Source organism: Heteronotia binoei, chromosome 7 (genome assembly GCF_032191835.1).
Source record: "Heteronotia binoei isolate CCM8104 ecotype False Entrance Well chromosome 7, APGP_CSIRO_Hbin_v1, whole genome shotgun sequence".
NCBI lineage: Eukaryota > Metazoa > Chordata > Lepidosauria > Squamata > Gekkonidae > Heteronotia > Heteronotia binoei.
The window spans coordinates 107691202-107703904 of record NC_083229.1 but is presented as its reverse complement, the minus strand read 5'-3'; the positions used below and the strand labels follow the sequence as shown (position 1 = coordinate 107703904).

Below are 12703 nucleotides of genomic sequence, written 5' to 3'. Positions count from 1 at the left end.
CAAGGGGTTTGATATGAAGTGTTGAAAACCAAATGAAAGTTTGCAATTTGTGGTTTTCATTCTCTTGGGACACTGGCAGTAGATACTGATTAAAATTATAATTTGTTGAACACACTACAACCAGTGCTTTTTGCAGTACAGGAAATGTAACACACATTTCCATTCCCTTCCTTTGCTTCCTTTTCTCCTCGACACGGCTTTATATGGGCCTGTCTTCAGCATTTTTTTCCCTCTGGCAGCTCCTACCCAGGAAAGCTATGGCCTGGTTGTGTGGTTCTCGCTGTTGGGCTGGGGCCCAGTTCTGTAGTGGGGAACCCACAGGGACTTGTAGGGGGCACTTCAGCTTCCCATATCCCCCACCCCCAATGTTTTTTCTCCTCCTGGCATCTGCAACATCCTTACATTTCCAGACTACATTTTTTTTACCCATCAACCTTTTCTCTCAATTTATTATTTACCTGTGATGAAGGATAGGCCGAGAATGTATAACTGGCCCAGTCACCCAGCAAGTGTCCACAGCAGCATGGGGATTCAAACCTGGTTCTCAGATCTTACTCCCATACTCTAACCACCCTGCAACACTGGTTTTCATAGGGTAGCTGCTGTTGAACAGTAGCAAGCAGCTGGGCCTGGCTGAATTATGCAAGACAGCTGGTAGCAAGCCATCTTGTGGCTGCTGCCAGGCTTGGGCCCAACAGTCTTCCTTGAAAGGCCAAAACCGCCCTGGAAAGTGCCCTGCTCCCACCTTTTATTGACAAAAGCCCCCCAACAGGGCTGGCAATAAGGTTGTAGTTGCCTAGCAACTCCCACGGAGGGCATTCTTTTTTTTTTTTTTTAAAGTTACTGCTATCATTTTGGGGAATATTAACACCCTCCCTTAAAAAAGATTTCAGGTTTTTCCGTAAACCTGGGGTTTTAAGTTTGCAGAAAGATCTTTCTTTTCTGTCCCTGGCGTCAGTCTCTGGAGCTAAGATTCCAAAGATGGAGCCACATCTGGGAATTAGATATATTAATATGCTGCCCATTTATGTTACACTGACACCCAATGCCATAGATGGAATTTTTAGTTAGCAAACAAGTCTGACACCGCATATCATCACTTCAGATGGTTGCTGGGAGCTCTCGTGAGTGACTGCGCTGTTCCACGCTTCAAAAATCCCTCATACAGAAAATTCAGACATTGGGGGAAAGACTAACTTGAACTGTTCCCCCTAATCCAGAGTTCTCTCTGTTCAAGGAATATATTCTATGGATGGGCACTCAATCGTCTAAACGCAGAGGTCCCAAATCTGGTACCTACGAGTACTGTGGCACCTGCTGACACCTATCCAGGCACCCATCACATTTTTAGAATGTGGGTGAAACCAAGTTGGGATTTTGCCTAGTATGGCTTTTGATTGACCACTGGAGATTGGATTGGCTCTGCAATTTTTTTTTTTTTAAATGTAGTTTCGGCAGCAATTTTTTTGCCGAAATATTTTTTAAAAATCTGCACAGCCAGTCCAATCTCCAGTGGCCAATTAATTACAAGTCCTGCAAGGCCAGTTTGGTGTAGTGGTTAAGTGTGATTCCCCACTCCTCCACTTGCAGCTGCTGGAATGGACTTGGGTTAGCCACAACTCTCATAGTTGTCCTTGAAAGGGCAGCTTCTGGAAGAGCTCTCTCAGCCCCAACCACTTCACAGGGTGTCTGTTGTGGGGAAAGAAGATCATGGAGATTGTAAGCGACTCTGATTCAGTGCGAAGGATGGGGTATAAATCTGCAGTTGTCGTCTTCAAAAGCACCACCTACTAACATACTGTGTACAAGATCACTGCAGTAGCTAGTGTGAAGCAGAAGATGCAAAGAGGCACGGCCTTTAAGTGGCACTGGAAATACCCAAAGAGATTAAAGTAACACAGGAGTAAGGGAAAGTGCAGCTTTGCCAGGCAGAATCCTGGGACTGCTACAGATCTGTCCAAACTCCAATATGGGACAGAAATGTGGCTGCAAGCAGTGGGGTGTATCCAGCCACCCTCTAAGTGGCTCTTCCTCCAACAGAAGAGCCACTTAAGTCGCATAAAGTCTCCTTTGCCTGAATAAACTCTACTCAATGAAATGGTAGGATACAGGTAGGATCCATACCAATGTTTCTCCACAAGGATAATTTAGAAGTCTGTGAAAGTCTACATGAATAGTTTAGACATTGCTTTAACCTATGGGTATATTTTAGTAGATGAAAAACAGCAAACAAAAAAGCCATTCTGCTGACTCTGATCCTCCCACAAATTATCAATTCTTCTTATTGAATTCCTTATAGGGCAAAGACTTTTCAGAGACTTGACAACAGCACTTTACGTAGCCAGCTTATATGTAACAGGTACCTCTGCCATTTAAGAGATAAAATTCCTTGTTTATAAAAACGACAGAGGTCCAATCCTAATCAGGACTGTGGCATGGTGAGGAAGAAGAGTTGGTTTTACACCCAACCATTCCCTACTCAAAAGGAGTCTCAGAGAAGCTGGCAATCACCTTCCCTCCCTCTCCCCAAAACCACCCTGTGAGGTAGGTGGGGCTGAGAGAGCTCAGAGAGAGCTGTGACTGACCCAAGATCACCCAGCTGGCTGTATGTGGAGGAAGAGTGCAGAATCAAACCCAGTTCTCCAGATTAGAGTCCAATGCTCTTAAGCACTACACCAAACTGGCTGTCCCCTCATGCCATTTTCAAGATCTTAACTCCCTGGCATTGGGGCTCCTGAAAACAGCACACAGACAGCAGAAACAAATGTCTCCTAGTCATGGTCTCGAGCAGAATCCCTCTCCCTGGTGGCAGCTGCAGAGAGAATGCATACCTAGAAAGGCAGAGGTGTCCCTGTGGTAGACGTGGGGATGCTACCACACCTAGTATGGCACTCTAATTATTAACAGAACATTTCTGCTAGTAACTCAATACTGGAAGAATGAGGGTTACTTGAACAAAAACAAGAGTCTTGTAGTATTTTAAAGATTAACAGATTTATTGCAGCATAAGTTTTGACGTAAAAGCCCACTCCATCAGATGCATGAAATGCTGCCCATCAGTTGGCAAATAAAACATACACAAGCACACAGAAAACAAGTCTGGAAACAATTGTGCTTAAAAATTGAAAAAGACTATCTCTGTTACCAGAACGGAAAAGTTAAGAGCACAAAAATGTTCAGGTAGAAGGCTTGCTTGATGATGAGAGCACTGAGCCATTTTCAACTCGGTTTCTAAAGAGACTGACATTTATATAAACTTGCAAGAGAAAGTTTGACAGGACACTTCCTTCAAGTCCTATTTTATCAGTACTATATGACCTTCCTTCGTGTAAGCAGCAGATACTGTTATATATGAGTTTCATTTTAAGTCACACCAATGAATGAGTCAATGCTTTCACAAAAAGCAATTACTTGAGAAAGCAAGATCTAAGAGTTAATATAAAAGGAGAAAAGGACCCATGGAAAACAAACTGTTAATGATGACCTTGAATTAGCAACCCCCATGTGGTAACACCTGCAAAACCATTGAGATGAAAGATAAACAATCAAAGCGAGAACTAAAATGTGTTTTTAAAAACTATAAACGTGGTCCTAAGCCCACAAGTGTCATGGAAGGCACCTAAAATCTGAATATTTCTGGATAGCAAGCCACTGTCTTAAGCAAAAGAAAAGTGTGCACATGAATTAAATAAGCTAAACTGCCAACTCAGATTTGGAGCAGGAGAAAAAGATTAATTATTGTTGTTTAGCTGCTTGTGAGGGAGAGGGTTGTGGTGGCTCTTTCACAAGTGGAATCAGAGTCCAAAGAAGTAGCGAATCAATATAGTGACCTTCCTTTGAACCAATCCCTAAGATTGCCTGGGTGTCTAATATTTTAAAAAATCCAGCATTTACAGATTTCTTAACTGAATTAATTTTATAAAAATTACAAATAAATCTTAACAGATAATTTTCAAAGCTATTTTATTATCTTGAAGTAAACTACCACTTTAACATTTTGATACACCAGTCTCCATTACAGCTCGTCAAAGATACCAGCATTTTCATTTTCATATTTTCATAGACTGATCTGCCTCTTGAGCACAAGTCAATCCATGCAAATGTTTCTCACAGGTTTTCTGCCACTTACCCTACACAGGAAGGGAAAAATATCATTAGCAAGGAAAAGTGATGATTCCACATCAGATTTACCAAAATCATTCAAGAAATAACCATTTATGGCATGTCAACCTATACTGTAGCACAAAACAGTGATGAAAATATATGTACAAAAAAAAATTCCCATAATGCATTTCCTAAACTGCTACATCATTATAAAAGAATATTTACTTGACTGAACAGTGCCAATGCACGAATCTCTTCCCCCCCCCCCCCCCCCGGGGTGCGTGCATGTCAACCTTAATGTAACAGATGTTGTGATGGAAGTCAGAGAGTTGTACAGAAAAAAAAAACCCCAGCACCTTCCTGCCTTTTCTTACCAAATTCATGGATCTGGATTAGACTACACAGACCTAGTTTAGACAGATCTATATAGTCTCTGTAGTCTCTGTTGGCTTTCAGGCACACAACCACATAGACAATATGTGCGGTCAGGAAGAATAAGGGGTCTGAAGAATCTAAGCCTGCCTGACAAACCCACAACAGTAGTAACATTTATTCCACTGTCAAAGCATACACAATGCATGCTCTGAAACAAATGAATGCTGCTGTATTTAATACTTTTTAAAAAGCACATCAGTGATCCTAATTTACCCTAATATTTGGTTGATCTTTAACAAGGGGATAAAATATTACAATAAAATGTTCAAAACATACTATTCCATGCCTTTCCTCTATTTTATAAGAAAAATCACATTACCCAAAAACAAAACGGACAACTTTTTACATCTTTAAAAAAATGCCATGATAGTACTATGCTAAGATCTGCCAGTGTGGCAAGAGTGTAATGAAACCTATAGCTGAGTGCTGTGAACTGGGGGAAAAAAAATAGACATAACTAAATGGAAAAATGTTTTTCATATCTTTTATAGAACAGAAACCTTTGTTCATGTCTTCTGGTTTGCCATCATCTTCATTTGAACGGCACCTACAACACAAAGAACAAGTGAACAAGCAACTTTGTTTTTCTTGAGAATGGTTTAAAAATTATGTAGCATAAGGCACGCTGCCGCTACTGGAGTTGACATGACCAGTTCTTTTCAATATTTGTATAACAGTGATATGAAACCATGATGGAGGCAACAGAATTGTACAACATCTGTGTCAGACTGCCACCAGATGTGGAAGTGTCATCAAAGCACTGCACCACATTACTTTTGTGTGCAAGTAACTATCAAGTAATCTACTTCTTCCAGTGCCAAAGCTGCATTCTGTCTCCTGCACGAACAAGAAATATTTTGAAGTAAGTTGAGAGAGAAATAAATTTACTGCTCATAAAGTAACATTAAACTGAAGAAGAGGAGACGAGGTTGAAGTTCAAAGCAGGCAGGTGACATCACCCACAATCTGCCTCCTTTGTGGTTCACTATGTTGCCGTGGAGAACATCTCACGAGGAGCACTCCACAAGCAGCAAGCCTGATTGCACTAAACTGTGCACGTTGGAAGCAACTATGAGGTTTAAGAAATCCTATTTAAGGGACCATTACAAAGCACCTAAAATTGTGGTTTCATACAGCTGTGGAACATACATAAAATGTACAAAAATAGATTCACTTTTAACCCAAGAACTGGATCAGCAATAATGAATTCACTGATTTGGGGATCCTCACGATGTACAACAAACTATCGTTTACGTTGCTGCTAAATGTTTATCTACACATGCTGTCAGAAATAACCTTGTTAGGAAGGTGAAGTTGGTGTCTCAGCAAACCAGACCCACTGGAGTAGGCGTTGAGTGGCCTGTGACTTGCCTTCCTTTGTCTCTCTCAGCACCATCAAAAAGGAAAAGTAAGAAAAACAGCACAAGCATTAGTTAAAACCTGTATCCAATCCCAAAACCTACAGGAATAAATTTCATTACAATGAAAGCAGACAAGTATCTGTAGGATGCTGGGGGGGGGGGGGGAGGGGGAATGGGGATATTTATACGACAAAGTTGGAAATTAGTCTAATATTTTCAAAGGACTGTATCTTTTAGTAACAGATTTAATTAATGGACTATCAAAAATGAAGATTTCTTCTTATGGATTACCTGAGTCGGCAACACTGGAGACAAAAGAAATCTTTTAAAAATGGCTACCAATGCCTTGTTCACAAAAGACTTTATTATCTAATGATGCATACTGAAAACATACAGAAATCTGCATGGTCCACTTTACATGCAGCAGAACAATCTTCACTTCACAATAAGTGAATGTCAACTGTTTTATGCAAGAGACAACACTTTAAAGTCACATTTCTTAAAGAAAGCTTCATTTACAAAAGAAATAAAAGGTAAAGAAGCAATTACCGCTTTTAAAAAGCAGCTGCTTTGTTCAAGAGTGGAAGGTTTATGCCTGTATTGAAAGACAACATGATCACAAATAATGAAAACAATGAACAAATTAAAAACACCTTTAGCATAAAGCAGTACATTTTCAAATGACATACAAATAGCTAAAAAGTTTATTATGGTGTTTTCTATCTGGCCGTGAGATCAGGACTTTCAAAATCAGAGTTCAATGTTTGTTGTTAGGAAATGAAAACTGTTCTCTAAGCTCTGGGTCTATGCCATAGTGAACTGTATTTAACAAAATGTATATAAAGTCTATATATACAGCAAGTTGATTTTTTAAAAATGAAGGTAATAAACAGTACACTGAAGGCGCTCTCTCCATCAAGTGCACACTCCCCCAATTTTTTTAAATGTGATGACCAAACAGAAGTGGGAAATTATGCCACAGTTGTAATGTCAGAAAACAAAAACAAGATCATTTATCAAACATGCAGGGAATTCTGCTACAAAGCTATTGACCCTCATTTGTCAGTTGTCCCAGTACAGTAACTTAAACACCAGTGATGTTGATGGTTTAGCTTACCTTCAGTGTACTGAAAGTTGTACACAACCTGCTTTAAAAGAGGAGACCATCCCTGCGGGCAGGCTCAAGAAGGAACAGACCCCCTTCGGCACTGACTACACCAAGGGCATGCTGCTGTGGCCTGCACGCACACACCTAGGAAAATGTAATATAAACAGCATTTATGCTGGCCATTTTTCAGAGACAAAAATGAAGCCAAATCTGTTAAAAACTAAAATCAACAACCCGGTCTTACTGATCTTGCTGAACAGATTTTCTGTTTTAGATAATGTGGGTTTGTGTGTGTTTATAGGAACTGCAACCATATACATTAGCATTGTACTTCTGTGCAGTCTTGGCAATTAAAACAGTTCTACAGTGAAAAAAATCTTCACATTAGAGACAAAGATTTACTCTAACATTTCTAAAAGAAATATCAGCCTCGGTGTTAATTCAAATATACCATTCTTTCTCAACTCTGCAGGGAAATTATTTATATATTTTATGTACACTTATAAACTGCTGTGAAATTTCATCAGTCTTTGTATAATAACTATTCAAACCCTTTGAACTTCTTCACTGGATTTAAATTTTCTCCTGGATGAAGGCATGCTGCAGAGCCTGGTTGATACTAATCCGTTTAGCTGGGTCTAACATAAGGATCTGGTCCAACAAGTCCTTCAGCTGGTGAACCTTTTTACGCTGGTCTTCAGGAAGGCGCTGGCACCCAATTAAATCTGCCAGTAGATCCTTTGTTGGATTAATGGTGCTCATGACAGTTACTTTTTCCTAGAAAAACAACAGAACCAAGCACTTAATTTCCAAATCTCTACAAACATTAAAAAGACTAAACAAAGTTTAGAACCTTGCCATCAATTTTCAAAGGACACAGCTCATTCATGAACGAAATGCAGCTCCCATGCTATATTTTACAGCACCTTATCTGGAGAATTATAACGTTCATCCTAAATCCAGCCAGCTCTACTTCTGCTAACCACTGATGGATACTGCCTTGAAATGTATCTTGAAGCCTTTCATGGTTACCATTTTGTGTATGCATACATGGGTGTGGAAGAATTATGCTCCTGATGCACCCCCCAAGGCACAATTTTAAGGGGTTGTGGGCTGAGACAGAGGGGATAGGTGGGAAAGTCCTATTCCTTGAGCTCTCACAGACCTTTAAATCCATCCCATGCTTATTCATCTCTCATCTTAATGTAAAGAGTCAGCTGCTCTATAATTAGATGAGAGAATGGAGACCCACCTAGAGAGAATTTATAACAAGTGACAGGCTCAACTGCAAGCCTGAAAGTAAGCGCTAATCAATATACTCCTCCAAACGTCCACCTTTTGCATACTCTTAAGACAGATCTATGTGTAGAATTCATCTGACAATACAACTGCAATATTAGTATAGTTGAATATGCCACTAAATCAATTTCCTGTAACAGAAACTTTAGGTATGTAGTCATCTCTAACAGAATCTGTAGATCATGCACCAAATTCTTGGAAAACATGTCACTTCTGCCTATTAATCTAAGTATAATGCACGTGTCAGTGATTTTAAGACACAAGTACTCCAAAAGCCAGCACATCATATTAAAGCTGCAACCTTCTAATTGACAACGAAAGATGTGGTAGTAAAGAAATTTCAATTCTATATACAAAAAGGTATGAAATAATTCTCACAGAGTTGTTCAGACTTACCCTTTCTGTTACTTTATCTACCTCTATATACATAAAGTTGAGATTTTGATCGAAGTGTTGATCTTTGAACACACCTTTTCGGATCATCTACCAATAAAAAGGTAACAAACACACTGTCTTAGATTTACATTCACACGCTGTCAAAATATTGAAAACACTAATCCCAAGAGAAAACCTACTGATTAACATTGCAAGACTCACATAGCAAACCGACAAATGAAATAGCCAGTTTGGTGTAGTGGTTAAGTGTGGGGACTCTTATCTGGGAGAACCAGGTTTGATTCCCCACTCCTCCACTTGCGCCTGCTAGCATGGCATTGGGTCAGCCATAGCTCTCGTAGGAGCTGTCCTTGAAACGGCAGCTGCTTTCAGAGCTCTCTCAGCCCCACCCACCTCACAAGGTGTCTGTTTGGGGGGGGAAAGGTAAAGGAGACTGTGACCGCTCTGAGACTCTGAGATTCAGAGTTTAGGGCGGGATATAAATCCAATATCATCATCAACATAATAGTTTCCTCTATTTAATGGGATCCCCTAACTTTAAAAAGCTAATAAACAAGGAAGGATAGGATCCTGCAAGAACATTCTGATAACAGAACTGAGGGGTGATTTTCACCAATACCCCCCTTTTCCTACTACAGACCTCCAATGCTCCCTCCACCATCATGCCAGAGGGAAGGGGACATGGTTACCAGGGGCAACATTTCAGGAATAACTTAGGACAGGGGTGTCACACTCATTTGTTATGAGGGCCGGATCTGACATAAATGAGACCTTGTCGGGCCAGGCCATGTGTATCATAAAATGTAACGCCAGGTAGTGAAGGTAAAGGACACAAACACAATTACAGATTTTTTATAATATGCTTAAAAAGATTAGTACTCTTGCAATATTTTGTTTATTTAATAGTCTCTGATAACTGACACTTCTTATAGACAATGTCTATAGTGTAGCAATCTTGAGTATGCTGTTCAGGTGTTGTTCAGTGTGTGCATACTAAGTTGCAAACCTACTTTTGATTTACTGACATTCATTACAAAAATGCCTAAGACCCAGAGGAAAACATGAAATGGCTGGACATGCGAGATCTTGTACTTAAGTTGTTTCATGTGCTGGTCGGCCAATGGAGAAAATAGAGGATTTGCTGTGTAGCTCTTGTGTGATTGAGGAAGCCTAGCAAAGCAAGCTGTGACGCAGAAGGAAGCAAGAGAGAGTAAGAAAGAAGCAGACAGTAATTTGCTCCTGGCCTGATAGGAGTCATCTGGGGGCCTGCTCTGGCCCTTGGGCCACACGTTTAACACCCCTGACTCAGGCTGTGGTAATGAAGAGGAAAGAAAGTCCCATTTGATGGTATAATTATCTTTTGTGAACAGATTTATTGCAGGATCTGAGCAATGATGCCAAGGTGCTTGGTGATGTATTTCAAAAAAACATCTAGGATTATTCTTCATTGCATTTCTATCCTGGCTTCTGGCTGAGGATCAGAACACTGCTTATGCAGGGTTCCTAGGAGTTCTCTTATCCAGGCATAGCAAAGCTGCTGCATTATGTGGCTTCAGACTACAGTCTGGGACTCTTTGCAGAGAGAAAGTTTCACCATAAAAGCAACCTCTCATTAGTTAGCTTTGAAGGAACAGTATAGATAAGAGTTAATTTCACTGCAATTGTCAGAACATATCTCAAACATCATGCTGATTCCTACATCAAAGGAGGAAAAATTCTAAACTTGATTATAAGCACTTTATTTCTTTACCTTGTTTGGCATCTTTCCCTTGAGGTCCATGGCAAGTTTCAACATATGGTTATTTGTTTTCCCAGGAAACAATATTTTTCCTGTGTAAAGTTCATACAATGTACAGCCTACAGACCACATATCTATACCGTAGTCATAGATTTTGCCTATAACTGAAGGAGGAAAACAATTTCAGAGTTAAAACCACTCATCTAATAGACACTGAAACTAAAGGTCACTCACATTTCTAGGGTAAGCTAACAACAAAACAAACAAACAAAAAGAGAATAAATGGATTATAGTATCTAGGCCACTCAAGAAAGATGGGTGCAGTAGTTAAATCTACACATAATTTATGCCCTTCTGGTCCTGTTAGGAATCTGATGTTGCAGTATACTGCGCTTACAGCCTTATCCACTCTGAAAGACAGTGGTTGGGAAGTAGAAAGGGATGGCAGTTGGGCACAGCAGAAAGTATATGGTGCAAAAACACACAGACTATATTGCACCGCTCATTAGATAATATATAGAGTGGGCATCTCTAACTGTCCATTCAGTTATGAGAGGCCAAATCTTGGTCATCCTACAGTCACGCATACAATCATTCCACACGCAACTCCATCATTTGATAAACACAGGGATGAGCAGATGAAAAGAGAAGGAAGCAACGGTACCAAAGAAGGAAAAGAAGGAGGGATAGTGGCAGGGGCTTGGGGGAAGGAGACAGCAGGGTATGTGAGATGATGACTGCAAGAGGACAAGAGAAAGCAAGAGCGAAGGGAAGTTGTGAATGGCACTCACCCTCCCACTCAGCTGTAGCCTGTCTTTACGTTCACATTTCCGTACACATTCCCACCATTTGGCGGGCATCTCACACTAGTTGACTAGATAATTATAAAAATCTAATTAAGCACCAAGAAATGTTATCAGGTATAAAAATTCCACCTTAACCGTTAAATATATGCTTATTTTCTTTAAAAATGCATAAACTAACATTAACATAATTAAGAGAACTTGAATACAGGAACATTTCAGGTTAACTTACTAATTTCAGGAGCACGATAAAATCGACTGACAAGGTATGGAGTGATGTCATTATCAGCTACATGTGAGGCTGATCCAAAGTCACAAAGCTTTAGAATGGTTTTAGATTCATTCACCTTAAAAAAAAAAGACATTTTATTTCAGGTCATGAACTATAGCCTCAAGTGATGATGTTGATATTATGCATACTAACAACCAACACTTAATATTAAAGATGAATTTTTTTCAAGCATTCCTAAATATTTGAATGCATTAATATTTAACTTTCATTATATTTGGAAAAAAATACTGATTTCAGAGGAAGATTACCTCTGGATACCAACTGCTTCAGACAAAGAATTTGGTTATATGACCTGCTCAGAGGCTTCAAAGGAACTCTTGGCCACCCACTGTTGGAAAACATATGCTAGCCTGGAAGGACCACTTGGACTGATGCACCGGGGCTTTTTTTTTATGCTTTTAGCATTTTTTACAAATAGAAATCTCAAAAATGCAACCATCCTCTAAGCAGCCTCGTTGTAGGAAGAGCCACTTAAGTTGGAGGAAGACTTCAGACGTGAGTCAAAAGGAAAGATGAAGTATAAATACTGTAATCTGATTGTCTTTGGACTGATAAGCCACTGCTACAGAGGCAGGGCTTTTAAGTTATGCTGTTTTAACTGCTGTTTATTTGACTGTTTTAATTATGATCCATGTGTTTTTAGCTGTTTTACTCATGATGTAACCCACCCTGAGCCTGCTCTGCCGGAAAGGGTAGGATATAAATTGAATAAAATAAATAAACAAATTAATATATAAATGAACTTTGCTCAGAGGAGAGTGATCAGTGGGATAGGGATAGGTTCCAGACCAATTTCTGGAAACCCAGATGATTTGACTATCATTTTTATAGGCATTTATGTTCTTTCACCTTTTTAACAGAATAAACAGTAATACCGGCATTTGCTGAGAATGACAAATTCAATCAGATTGCCTTAATATAATTTTTTCCTGCATGGATTTTTTTAAACAAATATGTCTTGGAGTCCAGAGGTCCTGGCACAGTATAGAACCCTTTCCTACTCATCCCTGTTTCCTGTAATAGCAAAGTAGCTGATGCCAAGGCAATCACTAACGGCATTAAAATGGATCCATCCACAGCCATAAAGAAAGCTACAGTTCTTTTCTCAATAGCAGATGAAAGCAGTAGCATGAATTCTCTCTACACAATGCAACTGACCCACATAAG

At 39.7% G+C, this 12703-nt stretch overlaps 1 protein-coding gene across 6 annotated transcripts in view; it reads right to left on the bottom strand.

Moving 5' to 3' along the window:
• Nucleotides 1-3948: 3948 nt before the first annotated feature.
• Nucleotides 3949-12703, bottom strand: part of PRPF4B (pre-mRNA processing factor 4B) — a 44141-nt gene continuing 35386 nt past the window's right edge. Inside the window, exons 12-19 of one of the 6 annotated variants that reach the window (XR_009555676.1) lie at nt 11477-11591; nt 10454-10605; nt 8704-8790; nt 7018-7785; nt 6450-6495; nt 5836-5920; nt 5040-5086; nt 3949-4130 (exon numbers count right to left, since the gene is read on the bottom strand). Coding sequence is in view for 2 of the 6 variants with exons in the window: in XM_060244176.1 (XP_060100159.1) it covers nt 7582-7785; nt 8704-8790; nt 10454-10605; nt 11477-11591 (558 nt within the window). In the remaining 4 variants the exon portion in view is untranslated. Of the gene's footprint in view, nt 4131-5039; nt 5087-5835; nt 5921-6244; nt 7786-8703; nt 8791-10453; nt 10606-11476; nt 11592-12703 lie in introns of those variants that run through there. The other 5 variants (XR_009555674.1, XR_009555675.1, XR_009555673.1 and 2 more) reach the window with 5 other exon arrangements.